At 52.5% G+C, this 20,503-nt stretch overlaps 8 protein-coding genes across 8 annotated transcripts; 5 read left to right on the forward strand and 3 right to left on the reverse strand.

The window, feature by feature from the left end:
- Positions 1 to 348: 348 nt before the first annotated feature.
- On the forward strand, positions 349 to 939 carry BO95DRAFT_363910 (Yae1 family protein; the record flags this gene model as incomplete). Its single annotated transcript, XM_025582638.1, has 1 exon — positions 349 to 939. One exon carries the CDS (start codon positions 349 to 351, stop codon positions 937 to 939), a length of 591 nt encoding a protein of 196 aa, XP_025442040.1.
- Positions 940 to 1,230: 291 nt separating this feature from the next.
- On the forward strand, positions 1,231 to 3,066 carry BO95DRAFT_143793 (SMP-30/gluconolactonase/LRE family protein). Its single transcript, XM_025580595.1, has 4 exons — positions 1,231 to 1,655; positions 1,713 to 2,272; positions 2,322 to 2,559; positions 2,628 to 3,066. The coding sequence occupies exons 1-4, from the start codon at positions 1,522 to 1,524 to the stop codon at positions 2,929 to 2,931; spliced, it is 1,236 nt and encodes a 411-aa protein (XP_025442041.1). The 5' UTR covers positions 1,231 to 1,521; the 3' UTR covers positions 2,932 to 3,066.
- A 323-nt stretch (positions 3,067 to 3,389) lies between these two features.
- On the reverse strand, positions 3,390 to 3,881 carry BO95DRAFT_464046 (uncharacterized protein; the record flags this gene model as incomplete). Its single annotated transcript, XM_025589021.1, has 4 exons — positions 3,390 to 3,449; positions 3,512 to 3,559; positions 3,634 to 3,712; positions 3,775 to 3,881. The coding sequence occupies 4 exons, from the start codon at positions 3,879 to 3,881 to the stop codon at positions 3,390 to 3,392; spliced, it is 294 nt and encodes a 97-aa protein (XP_025442042.1).
- A 917-nt stretch (positions 3,882 to 4,798) lies between these two features.
- Positions 4,799 to 9,707, forward strand: BO95DRAFT_432207 (uncharacterized protein; the record flags this gene model as incomplete). The annotated part of the gene is made up of 5 exons (XM_025585043.1): positions 4,799 to 5,663; positions 5,712 to 6,005; positions 6,068 to 6,192; positions 6,503 to 7,010; positions 7,033 to 9,707. The coding sequence occupies 5 exons, from the start codon at positions 4,799 to 4,801 to the stop codon at positions 9,705 to 9,707; spliced, it is 4,467 nt and encodes a 1,488-aa protein (XP_025442043.1).
- Positions 9,708 to 10,156: 449 nt separating this feature from the next.
- Positions 10,157 to 11,657, reverse strand: BO95DRAFT_363672 (O-methyltransferase; the record flags this gene model as incomplete). The annotated part of the gene is made up of 3 exons (XM_025582628.1): positions 10,157 to 10,690; positions 10,763 to 11,350; positions 11,415 to 11,657. The coding sequence occupies 3 exons, from the start codon at positions 11,655 to 11,657 to the stop codon at positions 10,157 to 10,159; spliced, it is 1,365 nt and encodes a 454-aa protein (XP_025442044.1).
- A 1,828-nt stretch (positions 11,658 to 13,485) lies between these two features.
- Positions 13,486 to 14,829, forward strand: BO95DRAFT_514758 (uncharacterized protein; the record flags this gene model as incomplete). The annotated part of the gene is made up of 2 exons (XM_025591701.1): positions 13,486 to 13,585; positions 13,641 to 14,829. The coding sequence occupies 2 exons, from the start codon at positions 13,486 to 13,488 to the stop codon at positions 14,675 to 14,677; spliced, it is 1,137 nt and encodes a 378-aa protein (XP_025442045.1). The 3' UTR covers positions 14,678 to 14,829.
- A 1,689-nt stretch (positions 14,830 to 16,518) lies between these two features.
- Positions 16,519 to 17,243, reverse strand: BO95DRAFT_464051 (flavin reductase family protein; the record flags this gene model as incomplete). The annotated part of the gene is made up of 2 exons (XM_025589022.1): positions 16,519 to 17,085; positions 17,223 to 17,243. The coding sequence occupies 2 exons, from the start codon at positions 17,241 to 17,243 to the stop codon at positions 16,519 to 16,521; spliced, it is 588 nt and encodes a 195-aa protein (XP_025442046.1).
- Positions 17,244 to 17,508: 265 nt separating this feature from the next.
- BO95DRAFT_453492 (norsolorinic acid reductase) lies at positions 17,509 to 18,848 on the forward strand (the record flags this gene model as incomplete). Its single annotated transcript, XM_025588215.1, has 5 exons — positions 17,509 to 17,545; positions 17,612 to 17,731; positions 17,808 to 18,109; positions 18,175 to 18,485; positions 18,566 to 18,848. 5 exons carry the CDS (start codon positions 17,509 to 17,511, stop codon positions 18,846 to 18,848), a joined length of 1,053 nt encoding a protein of 350 aa, XP_025442047.1.
- Positions 18,849 to 20,503: the final 1,655 nt, after the last annotated feature.

Below are 20,503 nucleotides of genomic sequence, written 5' to 3' on the forward strand. Positions count from 1 at the left end.
GGGGTAAAGTAAAAGTTGCACGCCGGAGCAAAGCAGAGCAGCAGTTTGTGTCTCTGCGCCGCTGCCGGAGGATGATTCATCGCTTCTTCCGATCTTTCTTTCTCCGCAGCGCTTGCTTATCTATCTCTCCGTAACTATCGGTCTACCATATCGCTATCGTACCCTTCGTTTTCTTCCGATTTATTTTTTTCCCTTCTGGAATGCTCTCCGCGTCAATTACTCTCCTGGGTTGACTTCCTTTGTTGCGTTCTCTTTATCTACGTTCCACCTCGTTCAATTGTCTTTACCCACGATCTCCGGCTCTCCCTCCCACCCACCAGGAAAAAGAGGGGAAAATTCAAATCCGCAATGGACGGTAATCTGCTTGAGAGTCTCCTGGACCTGGAGGAAGAATTCTATCAAGAAGGATTCAACCTGGGCTCCGCAGATGGCGCCTTGGCTGGCTACACCGAAGGAAGTGTTTTCGCCGTCGAGAAAGGGTTCGAAAAGTTCGTCGAGATCGGAAGACTGTACGGCAAGGCGTTGGTTTGGGCTCAGCGAGTCGCAGACTCCGACCCGTCTGTCTCTGCCAAGGCTGTTTCGGAGTCGCAAACGGAGGATGGGACGAGTGACAGACCGGGCGAAGGATTGCTGGACCCATCGCTTTGCAAGGCGATGCCAAACCTGGTGACGAGCTCCAGACTGGCCAAGAATCTCGACACTCTGCTCGAATTAGTCGACCCAGCTTCTCTACCGATGGTGAACGATGAGGAGGCCGTCAACGATGTGGACGAACGCTACAAGGGCGCTGTCATGAAAGCCAAGCTCATCCAGCGTTCGCTGGGCGAAAAGGAAGACAGTTCGGATATTCACCCGGACGCAAAGGAGACGTCGACTGCATCTGCAGGTGACGGAACAGGCAGCATCGAAGACATCAGCTCGTTAAGTATTCGCCATTGAGGACCCTCGTTGCTACAAGTCCGCACTTACCGTACGACGACGGATTACTCTGCAAGGGATGTCGCGGTTTTGCCTTGGCAACGGATCGTTTGCTTTACCAGATCGGAGTTACTCCGAATCATTTGCTCGATCTGCCAAGTTACAACCAAACCTCTTCAAGCTAAGATCCTTGATAGTCCACAGCCTTACTGTGTTGTGGTTAGCTTGGGTGAATAGCTTCAGATACTCGGGCGAACCGCGAGGCCCGATCCCTCGCCACGCATCCCCGCAGCCGAGGTTTTCTATTGTTTCCCGGATCGTCCAACCCCCCGCCAAGTCGGTTTCTCACCCACATTTGGCTCTTCTTCACCCCCACGGAATTCTCTCGGATGCAGAGAGGTGGGCTCATCGGTGTCGGTGCTGATCCCAGGCACCATTCCCTTTTTTGGGGTCACCCCTCTATTTGGAGATGCATGGTCCTCATCTATAAGTACCAGCCTTGGCCCGCTCAAGTCTATCAGATTCAATGCCATGAAATTGGACGTTCGGTCTTTCACCGTATAGCTGGGACTACCACTTTGGTTGTTTAGTCCGGTAGTCATTATGCAGTCGATTCTTCTATCTTTAGTCTTCCTTGCCCCCAGACTGGCTCGTGCCCAAACAGGAGTCACACAGCCCATCTCAGAGGACTGCGGCCCCTCCGTGGTATGCATAAATCGCTATGGCAATGTCCTACCGTGAGTGACTCGTGGCACATAGTCCAAATGTAGACAGCCCTTCTGATGCATGATTAGCTACCACTTTTTCCGCAATCTAACTACAATGGATGCACCCACCACGTTTGGTGACACCACGGTGGCCAACGGTACCAAGCTGAACGACATCAAGTCGGCCGATTTCATTGTGTACAACAAGGAAAAAGGTCTCGAGGCTTTAGGACCCAACCCCAGTTACGAGTATGTCTTCGCGGTGAATGAGGCCGTGCACGAGGCTCCTGTCTATGTAGCGTCACAAAACAAGCTGTATTTGTCGCAGCTAGCTCCTCCCACTGGCTATTTACCGCAGCTTGTGGTCGACCTAAACCAGGATCCTCCCACATTGTCCGAATATCTCTCTGATCCACCGGTATATGCCCCCAATGGTGGTACGTTCCACAACGGCAAGATCATCTGGGGTGCTTCTGGTGGCAACAACTCCATTGGAGGTTCCGAGCAGCGCGTGGGGTTGAGAACCCTGGATCCAGAGACCAACAAGACCGTCAGCTTGGTCAACAACTACTTTGGCTACTATTTCAACACGGTTGATGATCTTGCCGTTCATCCCAAGACGGGAGATATCTGGTTCACCGATCCTCGTGAGTGCCCTGTTACACCCTTCCTCACACACATGCTAACTGCTTCCAGAATACTCTTGGTTCAATTCTCTAACTGATACGCCTCCTCAGCTGCCCGCTGCCAGCTATCGTTATAACACTTCTTCTGGTGCAGTTGTCGTAGTCGACGACAGTATCGGACAGCCAAATGGTATCGCTTTCACTCCAGATGGCTCAATCGTCTACATCAGCGACACCGTTGCTGTCAGCGCCCCGGTCGACCCGAAGTATGGCCATCCGGGCAGCACATTCAACACGACTCAGCGAAGGTAACTCATCTCAACTCTTCGCTTATCACTTGCTTCGAGTCTCAGGTAACTGACATCATACCCACCAGAACCATCTATGCCTTCGACGTGAGTCAAGATGGAGCCCACGCCTATAACAAACGGCCCATCTACCTCGCACCTGGCTTTGTCCCCGATGGACTGAAAGTGGCCGCAAATGGCTACATCGTTACCGGCTGTGGTTACGGAGTGGACGTCATAGATCCATCCGGGGAATTGCTGTTCACCATCCAGACGAATTACACGGTTCAGAACTTTGCCTGGACCGGCCCGGAATTGAAGACGCTGTGGCTGATGGGGAATGGGGGGATCAGTAAAGTGGAATGGGATCTCGCAGGACAAGAGCTGAAATAAGTCGGGGTACAGGAAGTCTTGCATGAGCGGTGATATGATCGTTCTTATGATTGATGTCTAATATGCATGTGCGTTGAACGACTGGCAGGTACTGTGTGGAGCACCTGCAGTTGACTCTGGTAGGAGAAAGACGAGCCGCTTTGGTTACTAAGAAGGTAGTAAGTAGTATTACTAGTAGTAGTCGTTGCAAACCGAGATGAGTGGTTCTAGTTGTCATGGGATTGCCAGATTGAGTTGTGGGTGTGTTCCTTCCCACTTTTACTGTACTGGATGTCCTCTGCATTGACGATGCTTCCTCATGGTTACATATGGAAAACGGGCATTTCCATAGTGTGTAAAAGCTTCAACCAGACGGATCGCCAAACGGATATGTCTATGCACTGGAAAACATTTAGACGTGTCTATAAACATTGCTGCGCTGCTTTCCCACCTGTCGTCTGCCGGAAGCAATCGCGATCTCAGCTAAGCGATGCTGAGGCCGATGCTGAGGCCGATGCTGATAGAGCCAGAGCCAGATTCTTGATGACAAGATAAATCGCGGTCAGCTCTGCCTGGCCCAACTACTTTTCGACAGACTCACATCTTGTCGTTTGCCATTTCGCCATCGCGGAGGTCTGTTACTGAGGAGCTGTGATGCACTTTGTCAGCCCGGCATTTCCCTTCTCGAATGTTTCCTTGTATTCTTGTGTTCTTCCAACTCACCGATCGTTTGCCCTGCTGTATGCTCTGAGATTCATAGCTGTTAGGCCTCTGCATGAGCATCAATTTGGACTTCAATCCCCTTCGTAGCAGCATCGCTGTCAGCTTCCCCTCTCTAGCGTTATCTTTCGCTTGACTCACTACCAGTCGCGTGTAAGATTGGCTCCCTGATCTGCAGGAAGAGCGGCTGCGAGCACGCAGAGAAGTGCCAGCAGAAGGGCTGGCTGCATGATTTTGGTGAGGACAAGCATCGTGATCGTTGGAGATTTGTGGTAGGCAAGTGGAAGAGCGATGAAAGAATTATCTGTATCAGCAGTGGTGCACTGGCAGTTCAAGAAAATGGGTGGGAACATTCAAGGCGTAATTATACTGGCAATTCTTGAATTGCATCGCACTGCATCTCGCCGCCTTTGGCAACGAGTTGACCAGCACCCTGTTTCAATTATCGAAATCATACTTCCACTCGCACATCCACGACACATCCCCATACCTTGCATCAATCACACAACGACCACCATCAAGCGACCGGAACGGGCTGGATCTCTTCGCCGCAGACGGGCCCTCTCCCTGCCTGAGCTATGCGGCCACGTACCGGTAAGTTCTGCAGACCGTATCTCAATGGACTTCTAGTTCTCGACCAAACTTGCTGGATTACGAGCATAGATTCTCTCTCAAGCGGGCTGAACTGGATAATCAATCGTTAGCTGGTAACGCTAGTGCAGAAGATCCAATACTGAGCGGCAGGTGGCTGCATCTCGGGGAAAATTTCCCCAAGGATCGCCACCCAACCGGAGATGAGCCGCCACTCATGTCAGCGACAAGCCACTGCATGCTTCTCATAGTTCTTCTTGGGGAAATGCATGACTCGCAAGAGGCGGAGCTTCTTGCCGCACTGAGGATTCAACATCTGTGATCTTTGGCTCCACTGCAGCACCGCGGCAGCATCAGATGCGGGCATCGTGGTATGGCTGTGGGACTTCAATTATTGATTTGTGATGGACGTCCAAATTGGCACTTGAATGCAGCAAAGCAGGTCTTGAAGAGACAGTCCCGATGATCCTGATAGGAATGTCTCGTCTTAGCATTTGCGTCTCCTTTATGATGCCTGCTGTTTTTACGTTGGTCCGGACTGTTGCCTCCCGTTTGATTGAGAGAAAACCCCATCAGCATGGCAGTATCGATTTCCTGGCTGGTATTCCAGCTTCCACTGGGCATCTGCTTGACTCTAATACTGCTCGGACAAATTCGATGCCGACCGTGGAGCTCTGCCTTCCCAGATCCATCGAGCCATCCAGCAACGGAACAAGAACAGGAGAGACACAAGGTTCCTGACTTCATCGAGTCATGGGAGACGTACAAGAACTATACCAACCATCACAGACCTTTTTCAGGTCACGCCAACCGCCGAGCAACCCTTGACGTTCTCCGGTCCCGAGTCCCGGCATCCCGAGTCCAGGAGGACGACGACCCAGACCAAACCACGATATTCACCGATGGATACCGATTAGAGATCGATCAGCGAGGGATCCTGGGCCATGGGGCCAGTGGCTACGTCTATCCTGGCATTCTGTCTTCTCTAAATCTCAAAGAAAAGCAGGATGTCGCCATCAAGGTCTCGCACCGTCCCCATCTACTGTGGGAGGCTCAGCTAATGGACCTCATCCACGGCGATCACCTGCTCCGCTCCCTGGAGACGGTAACCATTCCCCAACCAGAGGATGACAAGGCTGCAGATGGGCTGGTCTACGCAATGATCATGCCACGCATGCAGGGAAGTCTGCATTCGTGGGCGGCCGGATTGTCGTCGCGCGAGGAGCCAGGGCAGCGGACCCGCTCAGCTATGCTGCAAATGTGGGAAGGGCTAGTCCAGCTCCATGCACAGGGCTTTGCGCATCGCGATGTGAAGCTCGCGAATGTGGTGTATAGATGGAATGAGACGGGGGACATGCACGTTCTCCTTTCGGACCTGGACCACGCTACCCCCGCCCGAGAGGTGAGAGGCAGTGCGGGAACTTTGGGGTATTTATCTCAAGGTAAGCTATTGGAGTAAAGAATCTGACGGTGTACTGACGCGGGAGCAGAGATTTTACTCAACCAAAAACACGATCCCATGAGCTCGGATGTCTTTGCCATGGCGATGTCGTTCTTGGGGTTGGTCTCCCGCCGGATGTCGTCTGATCGGGACTTTCGCATGCTGGTGTGGAAGAGTGTAGTTGACGCTGCGAAACAGTCGAAGATAGAAACCACTCTGCTTCAACTGTTTGGTAACGGTTTATCCGTGCGACAGGCGGGACTGTTAGCAAAAGCGCTGTGCGAGGAAGAGGGGAAGAACGATGGCAGGTGGATGCGGCGTATCACGGCCAAGGATTTTCTTGGTGAGTTGCGAGGGATGATGGATAGTGGGTTGTGGTGATACTTGTAGTGTGTTCTATGCCAGTCTTCAACCAATATCACCTTCCAGATCCCTACACTAGGTACCCAGAAATGGACAGGGAAAAACAAACCCATGATCCATGCACCACTAACTACGGTTACTGTCTGTGTTGCTTGCATGGATCTACGGTACTGTACCTATCCAGTTGAGTCCCATTACCCATACTTGCCGTATGGTTCATCCACTCACGCCTCTTCCAACTTCGCATCCTTTTCTCCCCATCTGTTGGCAAATATTCCTGGCATCGAAGACACCATTCATTGCTTCTCCACAACAGCCTTCTGGGACACACAACCATGGATTTCTTTATTATTGTCGCCGCTCGAGTTCTGATACTTATTCGCACGGAAAAACAAACAGCCGATTGACTAGACACAGCCTCGTCGACTAGATTACCCCGCCCCCCCCAACTATGGCTGTGATACACATACCCGTCAGGCGATTCGGAGCCCATTGCTGACATTCAGTATGGACCCCTTAAGCGCCTTCTCCCTCGCATGCAACATTCTTCAAGTCATTGAGCTTGGTCAGAAAACCCTGACCCTGACCTTGAACTACCGCAAAGCCAGCGCGGGCGAACCCCGCGAGCACGAAGATCTGCAAGGAGTGCTGCAATGCCTGATCAGTTTGAATGTCGACTTACACGCCTCGATCCCAAATTCTACCGACCCAGACAGTCTCACTCCGGCGCTGGCTCGGTTGAAGCAGGCTAACCAAGAGTGCCTTCGTCTGTCGATCGAGTTCGTAGACTTGCTGAACGAGCTGAAGCTCCGCACCCCACATGCATTGCTAGAGTCCATCCGGGCGAGCATCAAGACGCTCTGGAATCGCGACCGCATGGAAGCCATGTCTAAGGCTGTGGGTCGGGCTCGGGAGAATCTCAACACCGCACTGCTCTTCTACCTCAAGTATGCCCCTGGCCGATGCTTTACTGTCGTGTCACTAAGTGCGTGGTAGGGATACCCAAGCCACCGTGGCGGGCCAGGATCAGATTCTCCAGTCTACGGCTCAGCTAGAGGACAACGTCTTATCTGCACTGGAGGAACGTTGCGCGCTGATCCGAGCGGATGTACGCCAGGTTCTGGAGCAGGTGCAGGCAGCCGGCATGAACCAAGCGGCAGAAACTCAGCTTCTCGTCTCGCATCGGCATCAGCTTGACTACCTTCAACGTCAGATTCATGGCATTCTCGATCGACAAGAGCATCTCAGGAACCTGGATGAGCAAAGGAGACTAGCAGAAACCCACCAACTGTTCTTGGCTAGCATCCAGTTCCCGCAAATGCAGGAACGTGCACAACAAATTCGAACTGCGCACGAAAAGACCTACCGATGGGTCCTGCAGCCACAACACCCGAGCTCGGTGGTGGCTTGGCTATCTGCTCCCACGGACACCGAACCGATTTACTGGATCTCCGGTAAACCGGGCGCGGGAAAGTCGACCCTAATGCGCTACCTGGACCAAAATCTGGATAACGAGGAGCATATGCTTCCCTGGGCAAGTGGGTTCACAGTGATACGAGCTTCATATTACTTCTGGAATGCAGGGAATGCGCTGCAGAAGTCCTTCGAAGGACTCGTGCGGTCCTTGCTTGCCCAGATACTCGAACAGCAGCCTGAGCTCATAGCTCGCATCACGACACTTGGACCAAAGTACAATCCCCGAACTTGGGGCTCGAGTCATGTGGAATGGACCCAGTCTGAGCTAATGAGTCTACTTCATCTGTGCATTGGCGCTCTGCAAGACCGCTTCAAAATCCTCCTTCTTATCGACGGTCTGGATGAATATGAAGGCACTGACGAGTTGCGACGGGATGTAATCCGAAGTCTGACTGGCTTGAACGGAATGGCGAATGTGAAGACATGTCTGTCAAGCCGGCCGTGGAACGTATTCCGAGATGCCTTCAACAGCACACCGCAACTGCGATTAGAGGACCTTACTCATCAGGATATCAGCACATATATCAAGACCGAGCTTACCAAATCCCCCCGCTTTCGATATCTTCACCTTCGCCAGAAAGCCGAGGCAGACAGACTAATTTTAGCGATGACTGAAAAGGCTGCTGGAGTCTTCTTATGGGTCCGGCTCGTGGTGCGCGACCTGCTTGAAGCTCTCCAGGATGGCGATAATATGGCTGCCCTGTCGCGAAAGCTCAACGGCATCCCCGCTGACCTGGATGAATACTTTAGTAGGATGATCGATTCGATCCCTCCCCTGCACAGGAGAGAAGCGTCGAAAATGATCCAAATTGCATTACATGAGGAGACCGCGTTCACCGCACTCCACCCGCTGCGGATGCTTGACCTCCTGTTCATTGACGAACCCGTCCTTGACTTTGCAGACACAAGCCCGCCGAACTATCCCATATTGGATCTGGCTGATCGTGAAGGACTTGCCTTTATGCTGGACTCCACGTACCGTAGGATCAACAGTCGATGTATGGGCCTGCTGGAGTGCGTATTTGATCTGGAGTTTTCTGATTATTTTGACCTTACCACTCCGGATCACTTGGAGACCTACGATGGTCATCAATTCAATTCTGCGCTTTGTACACAGGTTGCGGAGTCGGCAGAGATAGGACACACATTTATGCTAACCATCAGCTTCATACATCGCAGCTGCCGGGACTTCCTTCGATCGCCTGAGATTCAGGAATTACTGCATCGAAATACCGGCGGGCCCTTTGACGCAAGGCGGTACCTGGTCAACGCCAGAATCCATCAACTTAAAGCCTTGATGGTTGTTGGAATCAATCCGGAATTGAGTTTTGGCATCGCTAGTTATCTGGCGAGCGCACTAGCAGTGCCTGGATGGAGGGAGTCCGCCCCAGCCATCAGAGCAGCCCGAGTTCTGGACCCAGTCATTGAAGCTCTCCTATCAGCGAGCGATCCCAACAGTAGCATGAATTTCGGCTGGTACATAGGCAGAGTAGTAGAAAGGTGGGCGGACGAAAGAAGTTGTTTCCTGACTCTCGCCATCGACTTTGATATGCGAGGCTATGTCAGGGAGTGTCTTGGTCCAGCGCAAGTGCGCAACAAGGCTGGCCGCCCGATCCTGGACCACGTTCTCAGACCGGAATTCTACCAGTTTAGTGGTTCATTGGGTATTGGGTACTCGTTGGTCAGCCCCGAACTCGTGCGCATTGTGCTCGAAAACGGGGGCAACCCCAATGATTATTACCGAGGAGGGACCGTCTGGGCACGATTCCTCGCGTGGACAGCAGGTTGCTTAGTTAATTATCTCACCGTTGACGCCGAAGTAGTTCAAGCCCATGTTGAGTCAATCGCGCTGCTGCTACAGCACGGTGCGACACTCGTTATTCCTCATTCCTGGCTTGCAAGCAGCAGTTCCAGCTGGGCAAAGGTCATGACCCACCCGGAGTCGGGCCCGCAGGAGGGCGATCGATTTCGACGCCAGACATCGCCTGTCTCAGTCTCCACTCACACGGCTTCCAGCGTGGACCAGCCATGCTATGCAGTGGCAGACCTCCTGGAAGCGTTCCGGCCATGGTTCGGAGGGCAGATCGACCGGCTGATTGCTCTCGCGCAACGCTCTGCAGCCGCATCTGTCCTGGCGCAGGGTATCACGACTCTGCCTCTTCGGCCTAGGACCGAGCATCTGCGACCGGGAGTAGAATCTGTATAGTGTGCTGATTAGAGAGTCGAGCTGTTGTGTCGTCCACGCAAAGTCAGGTTTCTTCTCCTATGGGGGGTTGAAACTGATCTGGTATATGTATAGCTGCGATGCTGGGGAATACCTGAACCATCCGCGGCAGAGGTTGACGGAGAGACCCCCATGGCGTCAAGCAGGATCAGAATGGCCAACTATGGATGGAAATATACTTGGAGGTGAGGATTTGTCACATAATCTGGATTCGAGTATAGATCAATGCGGCGAGGACAGATTAAGACAGGTGAAGCTTGATGCAGCAAAAGGAATATTGCTTAGGAAGGTAGGTCGAGTCAAAAGTGTGAACCAAAGGACATCCAACAAAACACGCTCAATTCTATCCATAAGAACTAATAGGTATACTGTCTCAGAGCAGAGGTAGCAAAGCCCAGGCTCTGCTTCCTGGATGATTGTGATGCGATCTATCATCCCTGAAACACAAAGTCGAGAATCCCCAGCGGCGATCCGGCAGGAAGATGAACCTCCCTCAAGTCAGAGCGACCATCGGCCTGCTTGATCACATCCGTCCAGTCTTGGATGGTCCGTTCTTTCGAGTTACACGCCACGTGCATCTGCAGATCCATGGCCGCGACCGATTTCTTGACCGGCAATGGAATCGCCAGCTTGTTCTGGGCATCGTCATATTCCGCCGGCACCACGAAATCAAAGACAAGCAGATGATTCCCCGGCTTCAGCACTCCCAGCAGGTTCCGGACAATCTGCCGCACATACTTGTCGGACCAGTCATGCAGGACCGACTTGAGCAGGAAGACATCCGCTGGACAACTCTGCGGCTCAAAGAGATTGTGTGTCTGGAACGTGATGCGGGATGCACACGGCGTGGAACTGATATTCGCCTCGAAGGCCGACTGGGCCGAGGCGAGATCCTGGACGATCAGATTGAGCTTGGGATAGTGTTCAGCGAGGATGACGCTGATATGTCCTGCCGACCCTCCAAGCTATACTGCATTAGCACCGCCAACGTACAATTCACTCTTTCCCCTGAACCACTGGCAACAGCAAGAACTTACATCCACAACAGTAGCCCCCTCCCCCAACCCACCCCAATCAAACCGCCTCAACACCCCCTCCGTCATCACCCCACTCGTCTTGCGCAATCCCTGCATCGCCTCCGCAAACCGCTTCGCGCGAAACCCCCTCGGCTGCTCCGGCAACCGCTCAAACGTCTCCAAAAACTCCCAGAGATCCGTACCCCGCCGCCGCCCATCATGATCCGTCGCCAGCGGGATCGCGCATGCCGTGATCTCCTCCGGCACCTCCGCCCCATGCCGCCCCACAAACCACTTCTTCAACGCATCCACCCCCACCGTCGCTGCGGGCCGCACATCCTCCAGGTTATGCGCGAGGAAGGCCCGCGCATAGGGATAGCGCGCCATGTGCGCGGACGCGGCGGTGTGCACGACCCGCTCGTTGCCGGGGGACCCTTCCTCGGCGAAGACGAAGATGGTGAAGGCGAGCCGGAGGAAGCGGCGCACGATCGGTTCGGGGAGGTCGGTGGTGCGGGCGATGTCGGCGTAGCTGGCGGAGCCGTGGAGGGGCACTGCGTTCCAGAGGTGGAAGGTGTTGAAGACGTCGAAGGTGAGGAGGGCGTGGTTTGGCTTTTTGGGTTAGGATCGATATGCCTATGCCATCTGATAGAGGGGGGGGGGCAAGGGGACTTACAAACATGCTCTGTTGGAACCAGAAGTCGCTGGATCCTGTCACTAGATGGTGCAGGGTTTCAAGAGTCTCTAGGAGCTTCATGCGAGAATCCTGGATTTTGGGGTCTGGGGGCATGGAGGCTGGTGCATTTACTGCGAAGGATGGCTGCGGTTGCCCCGCGGCGTTGAGCTGACCGGCGAGAGCGTGGGTGAGGTCGGCTATGGTCGCGCCCAGGCTCTCGAGGCTGGGTTGTGTTGAGCCCATGGTTTCTCTGCGGTTGATTGAGAGTCAGTGGAGATTGGGGTTGGAGATGCTTGTCTGGATTCTAGGATCTTGGAGAAGAAGAAGAAGAGAACCGCCTTATATAGTCATCTCGCAACACCCTCCGAGGCAGCTTGACCCACCACTGGATAAGATAGACCATGGCATTGGAATCAGAATTCCTGTTCGCTATGGATGATCCCTGGAACCAATTTGGGTAATCAATTCGTGGCAGCTGAGGCTTGATTCCTCGCCGAGCCTCTTCGCATGTCTCGCGCTATGGATGTGTATACGAGCACACGGGTTAAGCGACACTTAGCGCTCCAATCGCTGCGGCTTAGCCCGCCGCCAGCCCGCAGGGCACAGGCCCACGCGGCTGACGCGGGTCCGTGCAGCCAGTTGTACTACTATGTATAGGTATATGTCGTTGTGAGAATGACGACTTAATAGGTAGATCAGCTGCAGCTTCAAGGTTACTGTATTGGGTATCCACATCGGTGACAGTCCCAACTAATTTTTAAAGGTATATGTAGCCCTAAAGCCCCCGGTCCATGCTGACAGCAGCACAGTGGACAACTTACTACTACGAGGCACGAGGGCGAACTGGGGGCATCTTTCCAAGCACCCAATCACCCAAGCACCCAAGCACCCAAGGACCCTTTGGAGCATCGCCATACATGTATTGATCCATACCTACTACCTTAAGGTACCTACCTACTAGGTAGGTACACCCCCATCCGCCATTCGGCTAAGCGCGGTTCACGTGACTATATCTCGATAGCCAATCAGCAGTCAGCATGCTTTGGCCCTCATAAGTACCATCTGCCCTGAATCCTAACTAAGTTGGAAAGTTACTTAGCGCTTTGCAAAAAATGAAAAATCAATAAATGAAAAGGAAAAAGAAAAATAAAACAATAAAAATAAATAGTCTTCAGACATCATACTACACGATCCCATGGATAAACTGAAGGCATACACAGACTACTACATAGCTCGGGCTGCTTACCACCCGCCAAGTACATTGATAGTTCCTCTCAGATAGCTTCACACAGTCACACATCCTTGACAGGTCATTTGTTTATCCTGTGTCTCGGGTAATGGCAGAGAGGCATTTATTCCCCTTCTTGAGATTAATGATCTCAGTCAAACTGTAAAGGACATTCCAGTTTTATATTATACTTTCTCCTTTCTCTCGTATTTTCTGGCTGGTGCTTTTCTGCTGTCCATTTTTGTGAATATTACGGAGTAAACTCGTCAGAAACGGGTCTAACCAGACGACTATTAGAAGGGTTTGCACTGTGAAGAGTGAATCTACGGAAACAGTATACATCGACCTTTGAGAAATATCTTTGTCACCGTCGCCAACAAAGACGGCGGCTCGATCTAATTCGACTCACCACCTTGGACTACCAGCCGCAGCGGATCTTTTGCTGTCTAGCTAATTATGCAAGACTAGTATTTTAACTTGGTAACTAATACTAACTATTGATTTCTAGGCACAAGCTGTGTACAAAAGTATCCTATGCGGTGACTGCACTCTCTCAGCTTAGACAGTGTATACGAGATTTACCCTCGGGCAAGCAATCCCGCGAAGCCGTGTTCTTATTTACCTTTTCCTTTCCAGTGCCTTGGTCAAATCTTCATTGCTGTATCAGCACAATGAATGACTGACCGACCCCTGTTTCCATGTCTTTTTAAAAAGCGCTGCTGTTCCTCTGCATCCTCTGCGGTGTGTTTCTCCCAACAACATTTCTCCAAACAGCCCTAATCTTCTTCTACCTCGGCATATTTCACTACGTACCCACGTACCTCATCTTCCAATCAAAACACGATGGCAGCCAAATCGCCCAAGGACAATGTCGGCCTCGACTTTCAGTTCTGGGCCAACTTGAAATACAGTGGCCGCGGGTTCGATGACCAGGCGGACTGGGGTAAGTTGTTCACTGCAGTGCTGAACGGACCTGTGGCTAATTCACCCTTCTCTAGAGGACTTTCAGATGTGCTTCTCTGCCTCTACCTCCGGCCCCGGCACACCGCTACGTCCAGGCCTCAGGGCCAGCCAAATCGGTCATTTCGGAAGTCCGGGCCCTCTCGCGGTGGCTGCGATAGGTTTCGCCGTTCAGGACGAGGCCACCCTTCGCGAGACGGAGTTCGGCATCCTGATCATCGTTCCGCCTCCGTCTCCGGACGACCCGCAAGAGAGGTCCGAGGAAACCGTTGTCCATCGCTACCTCGATCTCTACAAGAAGCAGGCCTGGGTGGAACTCCTCGGAGGGTTGGAAGCAGCCTGTCGACCGGTCTTCACGGCGACCAAGACGGACGAGGCCAGAGACACTTTCGAGTCCGAATTAACACACGGCTTCCGGCCTTTCCAGCTGGTTCCGGGGCCGGACGCAGACACGCCCGGACTCGAACCGTTGCAGCCGGAGCTCGTGAGAGTCGACTGGGGCCTGGTCAAGGAGGACGTCAAAGACGTTCCGGTCTTTGCCTTGTCGGACGTCGAGCGGTTCTGCGCGTTGACGAATCAGGTCCACCAAGTCACCATCAACGGACGGGCCTATGTCTACAAGCTTGCCAGAGATCCGGAGTTTGTCCGGGAGATCTCGATGTTGCGGAAGCTGGAAGCGTTGAGCCGGAAAGGATACACCACTCTCCGGGCCCCGAGGCTGGAAGGGCTCATCGGCCTGGATACAATCTTCGAAGCGATTCTCATGACGTGCATCCCGTCCTCCCGCAGTCTGGATCGTCTGATTCTCGATGATTGCGAGATGAGCCTCGCCGACCGTCCGAAGTGGTATGACCAGGTCTCCGAGGCCGTGCAGACTCTGCATCAGGAGGGTCTCTGCTGGGGAGATGTCAAGGCGGCAAATGTGGTGATCGATGGCGAAGGCGACGCCTGGCTGATCGATTTTGAAGGCGGCGCCAGCTGGGGCTGGTTCGACAAGAAGTTGAAAGATACCATGGCTGGAGACTTGCAAGGCTTGAGCAAGCTTCACGAGGTATTGGGCCTGAGAGCCTCCTGACTCAGTGCTGTGCTGCGGTACTCCGCATTCGAGAAGTACTTCTCTTGTTTCCCGTGCTTTGTTTCAGCTTTTCTTCTCTCTCCGCTAGATCTGTACCAACTCCCCTGTCATTTGTTTTCTCGTCTCTCTCTCTCTCTCTCTCTCTTTTCGATTCACTCACTTGCTTTCGGTTCCAGCTCAGTGACTCATCTCAATCAAAGATATAGTTGAATTTGGGCGTTGTCAACAGACCTTCCTTGTATGAAAGCCTCCATCGTAGCATGATCTATGCCTGGAGCCTTGCCTGGGGCTGCTCGCTCACTGCCAATCTCGGTGGCCCTAGCTAATTCTCGCAGTTAGCCTGACGTAGCTAGAATCCAAACATCTTCCACCTCTCTCAAAGGCGTCATCAAAAGTAACATTTCTGTTGTCTAGCTAATCGAGCCCCAATGCAAATCTTCCAGTATGGCGTTTCCTCACCGCCCTTATCCCCTCATTCATGATGTGTCCGCGCTTGTCTAAGACCCCGACGTCGCTACCCAGCGTGCAAGGACTACCCAAGCGAATATTTTAAGAGCCATACGCCTAAGTGTCAAACATTGAGCCACCAGTGCTGGTAGCCGTGGTGGCTGTGTAAAAGTTTGTATTGAGATTCGATCCCTCCACGAACACTTCGGGATGCACCGGGGCATTCCACTGCAGGCTTTGATGTGACAGCCCTCTCCTGTGTATCTTCACCCAGTCTATCAAAGAGCCCGATCCCATCTTTGATGCGGTTATTCTCTTTTGCATCTTCTTATCTCGCATTCCTGTTGCCTTTTCTTCGATTACCTAGCCTCCTTGCAACGCGTCCTTCTGTTTGGAATCACCTCCATCCTCCATATCCTCAACTCAGTCCCGACACACAATGTCTGGCAACTCCGAAAACACCGAAAAGATTGCGAACTGCAACTCAACCTTTCGATTTCGGCGATATAAAGTGGGTGTCAAGTTCAGCCTTGAGAGATCCCCCTTGGCGAGCTCCTCGACCCCTCAGCCCAATCCTCCCACCACCACCACCACCACCACTACTACCACTGGAGGAAAGTGAAGAACCTCGAGCTCTGGTAAGAATGGACATTCTGCGATCGACGAAGACAGATCATGCAAAAGCTGATAGATGCATATCGTGATGGATGGGGAATTCGGAAATCAGAGTAGAGTCTCAGGACTTTGCGACCCGGTCCTACTTGACGGATGCTGGGAAGCGCTGATGTTGATGGAGAGCGGTGATGTTGTGTTGTTGTTGTTGTTGTTGTGAGGGGGATTGATACTGGAGGCTGGGGATGCGGTGGTGGTGTGTGTGCTGTTGATTTTCCTTCTCCTGTCAGTAATGACTTGCTCTGGTGTCATCTGTCATTGTCACCAGCTTTGCTCTTAGGACAGTCAGCCTTTTGGAACAACTTCTTATGCTGTTTGTCTATCTTCTTGCCGGGTAATCGATAGCGACGCACGTGTAGCTGTAGGACGGTAGTGCTCTGTTGGTAGAGAGTAGATACGCACTTGAATTCCTGATTGGAAATCTCCCTTTGCCTTTTGCAAGAAGCCCAAGATCTCACCAGCTCCTACGTTTAGATTCTGAAGATGGCCTCAATCGATGTTTGCTTCACAAAGGGTGTTCGTTTCCACCAGCTGCAATTCCTAAATAGGAAGACAGCTTGTCTAGGGGTTGAGGGGGGTGGATTGCAAACGCGGATATCGAGGAAGGGGGTGAACATCTATCCATATATATTGACGGCGGCCGAGAGGCCCGAGAGAAATCGGAGATTACTGGGTAAATTGGACGGAAGATTTGAATGCTAAATAAACATCAGAGCTGAGAATCAACCCAAAAACTCCTGCCACTTGATCATCCGCTGCGAGAGGTCAATCGCTTCGCCGTCGGCCACCATGACCCCCTGGCCGCGATGATGAAAGACGGTGCCGGGCTGATGATCCCCCCTTCTGGTCCATGCGTTGACGGGCCGGAGCACCCACATCGCGTACTTGGACACCAGAATCGTATCCTCCACCACACACTCAATGTTGGCCAGGATGTGCGGGGCAGCTATCAAGGGGGGCTCGACCTGGTCTGCGGGGCGTGCTTCGAGTGCGAATTGCTCCCACTTGGTGGGTTCCCCGTCTCCAGCCGCGGAGCAATTCCCAATGTCGACCACCTCGGGGGCCATTTCCACGGAAGGAATGGCCAGCACGCATGCGCGGTGCTTGCGCAGGCGGGCGAATGAGGCGTTCCAGGGGCCCAGCGTGATGCCTATCAGCGGCGGTGACTGGTGATGCATCATCATATGAAAGCCGATAGTCATGACGTTGTGGGTCGCGTCACGCAGGGATCCAGTGGTCACCAGCAGCACTGGACCCGGCTCGATCAGGCGGTAGACGTGGCCCAGGGGCTAGGGGTCGAGTTGCACGACCTTGGGGTCCTCGTGGTGGCTGCGTTTCGGGGTCATGATTCGGCGAGCTGCGATCCGGATTCGTGGGCGTGGGCGACAGAAGAGGGGAAGACTGGTCGAGAAGGCCATAGACAAACGTTCGGGTACAGAAGAGACATCACGAGCAACACAAAGGGGGCAAGAAATAGTCCGGAGTGGTCTCTCTGCGTCCGAAAACATCGGGAGACAACAGCGACCCCGAAATACTTCGGAGTGGGTCCGGCGGATCGGCTGGGACCGTGTATATGATTACTATATCTGCTCTGCTTAAGCATCACTGGTCTGAAAGCTACTGCAAGCCCTGACCCCACTGCTTTTGGCTCTAATCGTCATTGTTTGTTGTAAACAGCTGGAAGGACTCGAGATACTGCGACTATTTCAACCATGACTGTCACTCACTCTTCGACTGTGACCGCCGTCAGTAAATCTCAACTTAGCCCTAACTTCTCTCCCGTCATGCCCGCCACAGAGTCTCCCTTGGCCCAAGCGGCTCCCCGCGCCAAAGGCCCTCTCGGTCGTTATCGTCTTTTGTCTCCCACCGCCTCAGTTCGTGTCAGTCCGCTGTGTTTGGGGGGCATGAACTTCGGTAATGCATGGAAAGGCTACAGTGAGGCCCCAAGCGCCCTCCCACCCTCTTTCCACTAGAACTTCAGCAACCAAGCGCTGATGACCGTGGACTGCAGTGGGAACTTGTGATCAGAATACTACCGAGAGTATTCTGGACTCTTTCTACAGTCAAGGGGGGAACTTCCTCAATACCTCGAACAACTACCAGGCCGAGGAGTCCGAGCGGTGGATCGGAGAATGGATGAAGAAGCGCGGCGTGCGCGATCAAATGGTCGTCGCTACCAAATTCTCGACCAACTTTCACGCTGGTCGCGGTGACAAGGAAATCATTGTCAATTTTAATGGGAATGGCACCAAGAGCCTGCACACCTCGGTGCATGCGAGTTTGGAGAAACTTCAAACCACCTACATTGACCTGGTACGCTTACTCCGTCCGGAGTAGGACTGGGAGGAGGAGAAAGACTGACCCGAGAAAATTGACAGCTCTACGTGCACTGGTGGGATTTTGGCACCTCGATCCCCGAACTGATGCAGTCGCTCAACCATCTGGTCGCCGCCGAGAAAGTTCTCTTCCTCGGGGTGAGCGACACCCCGGCCTGGGTGGTGAGTAAAGCCAACGAGTATGCACGCAACCATGGCCTGCGTCCCTTCAGTGTCTATCAGGGCCGGTGGAATGCAGCCTCACGGGACTTTGAGCGGGATATCCTGCCCATGTGTCATGCGGAGGGCATGGGGATTGCCCCCTGGGGCGCCCTGGGGGGCGGTACCTTCGTGTCTGAAGCGAGGGACGAGCCGTGGAGCCCGGGGAGAACGAGCGACAGGTGTCGCGCGTGTTGGAGAGGTTGGCCCAGCAAAAGGGCACGCTTTGAACCAGCATCGCCCTGACCTATGTTACCAGCAAAGCCCCCTATGTTTTCCCCATCGTTGGCGGGCGCACGATCGATCATTTGCGCGGAAACATCGAGGCACTCACCATCCGGCTCTCGGAGGAGGAGATTCGCGAGATCGAGGCTGCTGTACCATTCGACCTGGGGTTTCCCATGAACTTCTTGTATGGGGGGAGCTCTGTGGTCGAGCACCCGGGGGCCGTCTGGTTTCTGCAGATGGGAGGTGAGCTCGAACATGTGCCAGAGCCGAAGCCATTGTCCAAAGCATGATGAAGTTGGATGAAATCCTGGATTACCGTCTGTACCCTCGGGTCTAACGCTTCTCTGCAAGCAATAATCAATTGTCATTGGTAAACATGCTGCATACTACTAGTACTTTTGATATCGGCCGGCCAAAAAATTGGCGGATTCGCCGTACATGAGGCCCATGATGTATACGTTAGTCATGGCAGTTATATTCCTTGTTCCCAGATTCAAGGTCTCTCGATCTTTGGCAGCTTGTCAGGACTTGACACAATGATGGGAAAGAGGGGAGTTCTACTAGTACCTACTAGGGAGTAGGTAGTACGCACCAGTAGTAACTTATAGTAAGCCCTAACAATTCTTCCGGGAGGCCGATATCGTTGCTCCGGGCGAAGGCCAAACCAGTGGATGGATAAATGTTAAACTTCGAAACCCCACTCAGTGTTTGCGCCGGTTTTTGAGGGACAAATAGCTCTCAGCACTTATCCAAATCGTCAATCCCATGCACCGACTTCGAGCCAAACCGGCCTTCCGTTTTTAGGGGCAGATGCACACGTAGAAGATATCCGAAACGTTCAAGTATCGTTTGGGAAGCCGAGCTGGGGAGCGAGGACTGGAGTATATGACCGCAAGAGAAAGATTTAGAGAGGGTTCTGGAGAGCTCGGAGTCAAGTCCAGGCCAAAGGACCGGAGTATGAATCTCATCAAGTGCGCCTTTCCCTTCCCATGTCAGCCGCCGTGTCAGGACCCAAAATGGCATGCCCTAACTTCTCTGATGCTTGACCGGGAATGCACACTCTAACCTCGGGCTAATGCACAGTTAACATAATCTCTTACAATGTCACTTATAAGTATTGACGATGCATTACTGTTCGCGAGGCAAGGATCGATGAAGGATGCGATCTAATTTGCAATAGAGAATATCATAATCCAACTTTCATCAGAATTTCATCAGAATCGGAGAAAAGTGCATTTTATTCTAACTTTACTTGGTGCGAAGGAGCATTCTTCAGGGAGCTGCAGGCCCCGAACCTAATAATTAGAAGAAAGAATATTTTCTTAAACTGTTCTAATAACTATAACTTGAAGTTACAAGGTTGCAAGGATTAATCAAAGTCTTCAAGCAATTGTTTGATATATAAAAAGGACCTATATTAAGTATATAGTAAGCCAAAGCTTAGTATAGATTAGAAAGCCTTACTGCCCTCGGGGCGGAGTCTTAGACTACACTAAGTTATTTTGGAGTAATTGAGCTTGGCGCCCAAATAAAAATTTGTAAGATTCGAGGAGTGTGTTTCTATCTACAAGGCAACAATGTTCAATTTCTGATACCGACCCTTAGTATACTGTCAGCGCAGCTGAGTAATCCGGCCACGTGATGCAACGCGTTGCTAAGTTGCTTCCCATGTTGATACGTTAGTTCCAACCACCAAGAGAATTAAGAACACGTTCTATACACCTCACCCCTGAGACTTAAAAATTGCCGATAGGTTATGAGCCCGGAGCCTCTTTGAGGTTCTGGGACACGCGTCATTTATTTCCTTATTTGTCAAACTTGAAGCTTTTCATGATTGCCAAGTCCTTTTGTTGATAAAACACGTCATCGCCACCGCCAAGATGCCCGAAATCGCCAAGCCTCCGTGTATCCTCACCGGCTCGCAGAACTGGCACCTTTGGAGCCT

Source organism: Aspergillus brunneoviolaceus, assembly GCF_003184695.1.
Source record: "Aspergillus brunneoviolaceus CBS 621.78 unplaced genomic scaffold BO95scaffold_36, whole genome shotgun sequence".
NCBI classification, from domain to species: domain Eukaryota; kingdom Fungi; phylum Ascomycota; class Eurotiomycetes; order Eurotiales; family Aspergillaceae; genus Aspergillus; species Aspergillus brunneoviolaceus.

Excerpts from the sequence above, each read along its gene's own strand:
- BO95DRAFT_143793 (XM_025580595.1), top strand. The coding sequence starts at position 1,522 with ATGCAGTCGATTCTTCTATCTTTAGTCTTCCTTGCCCCCAGACTGGCT. Across the intron at positions 1,656-1,712 it reads CGCTATGGCAATGTCCTACC|CTACCACTTTTTCCGCAATC; the intron begins GTGAGTGACTCG and ends ATGCATGATTAG. Across the intron at positions 2,560-2,627 it reads TTCAACACGACTCAGCGAAG|AACCATCTATGCCTTCGACG; the intron begins GTAACTCATCTC and ends CATACCCACCAG.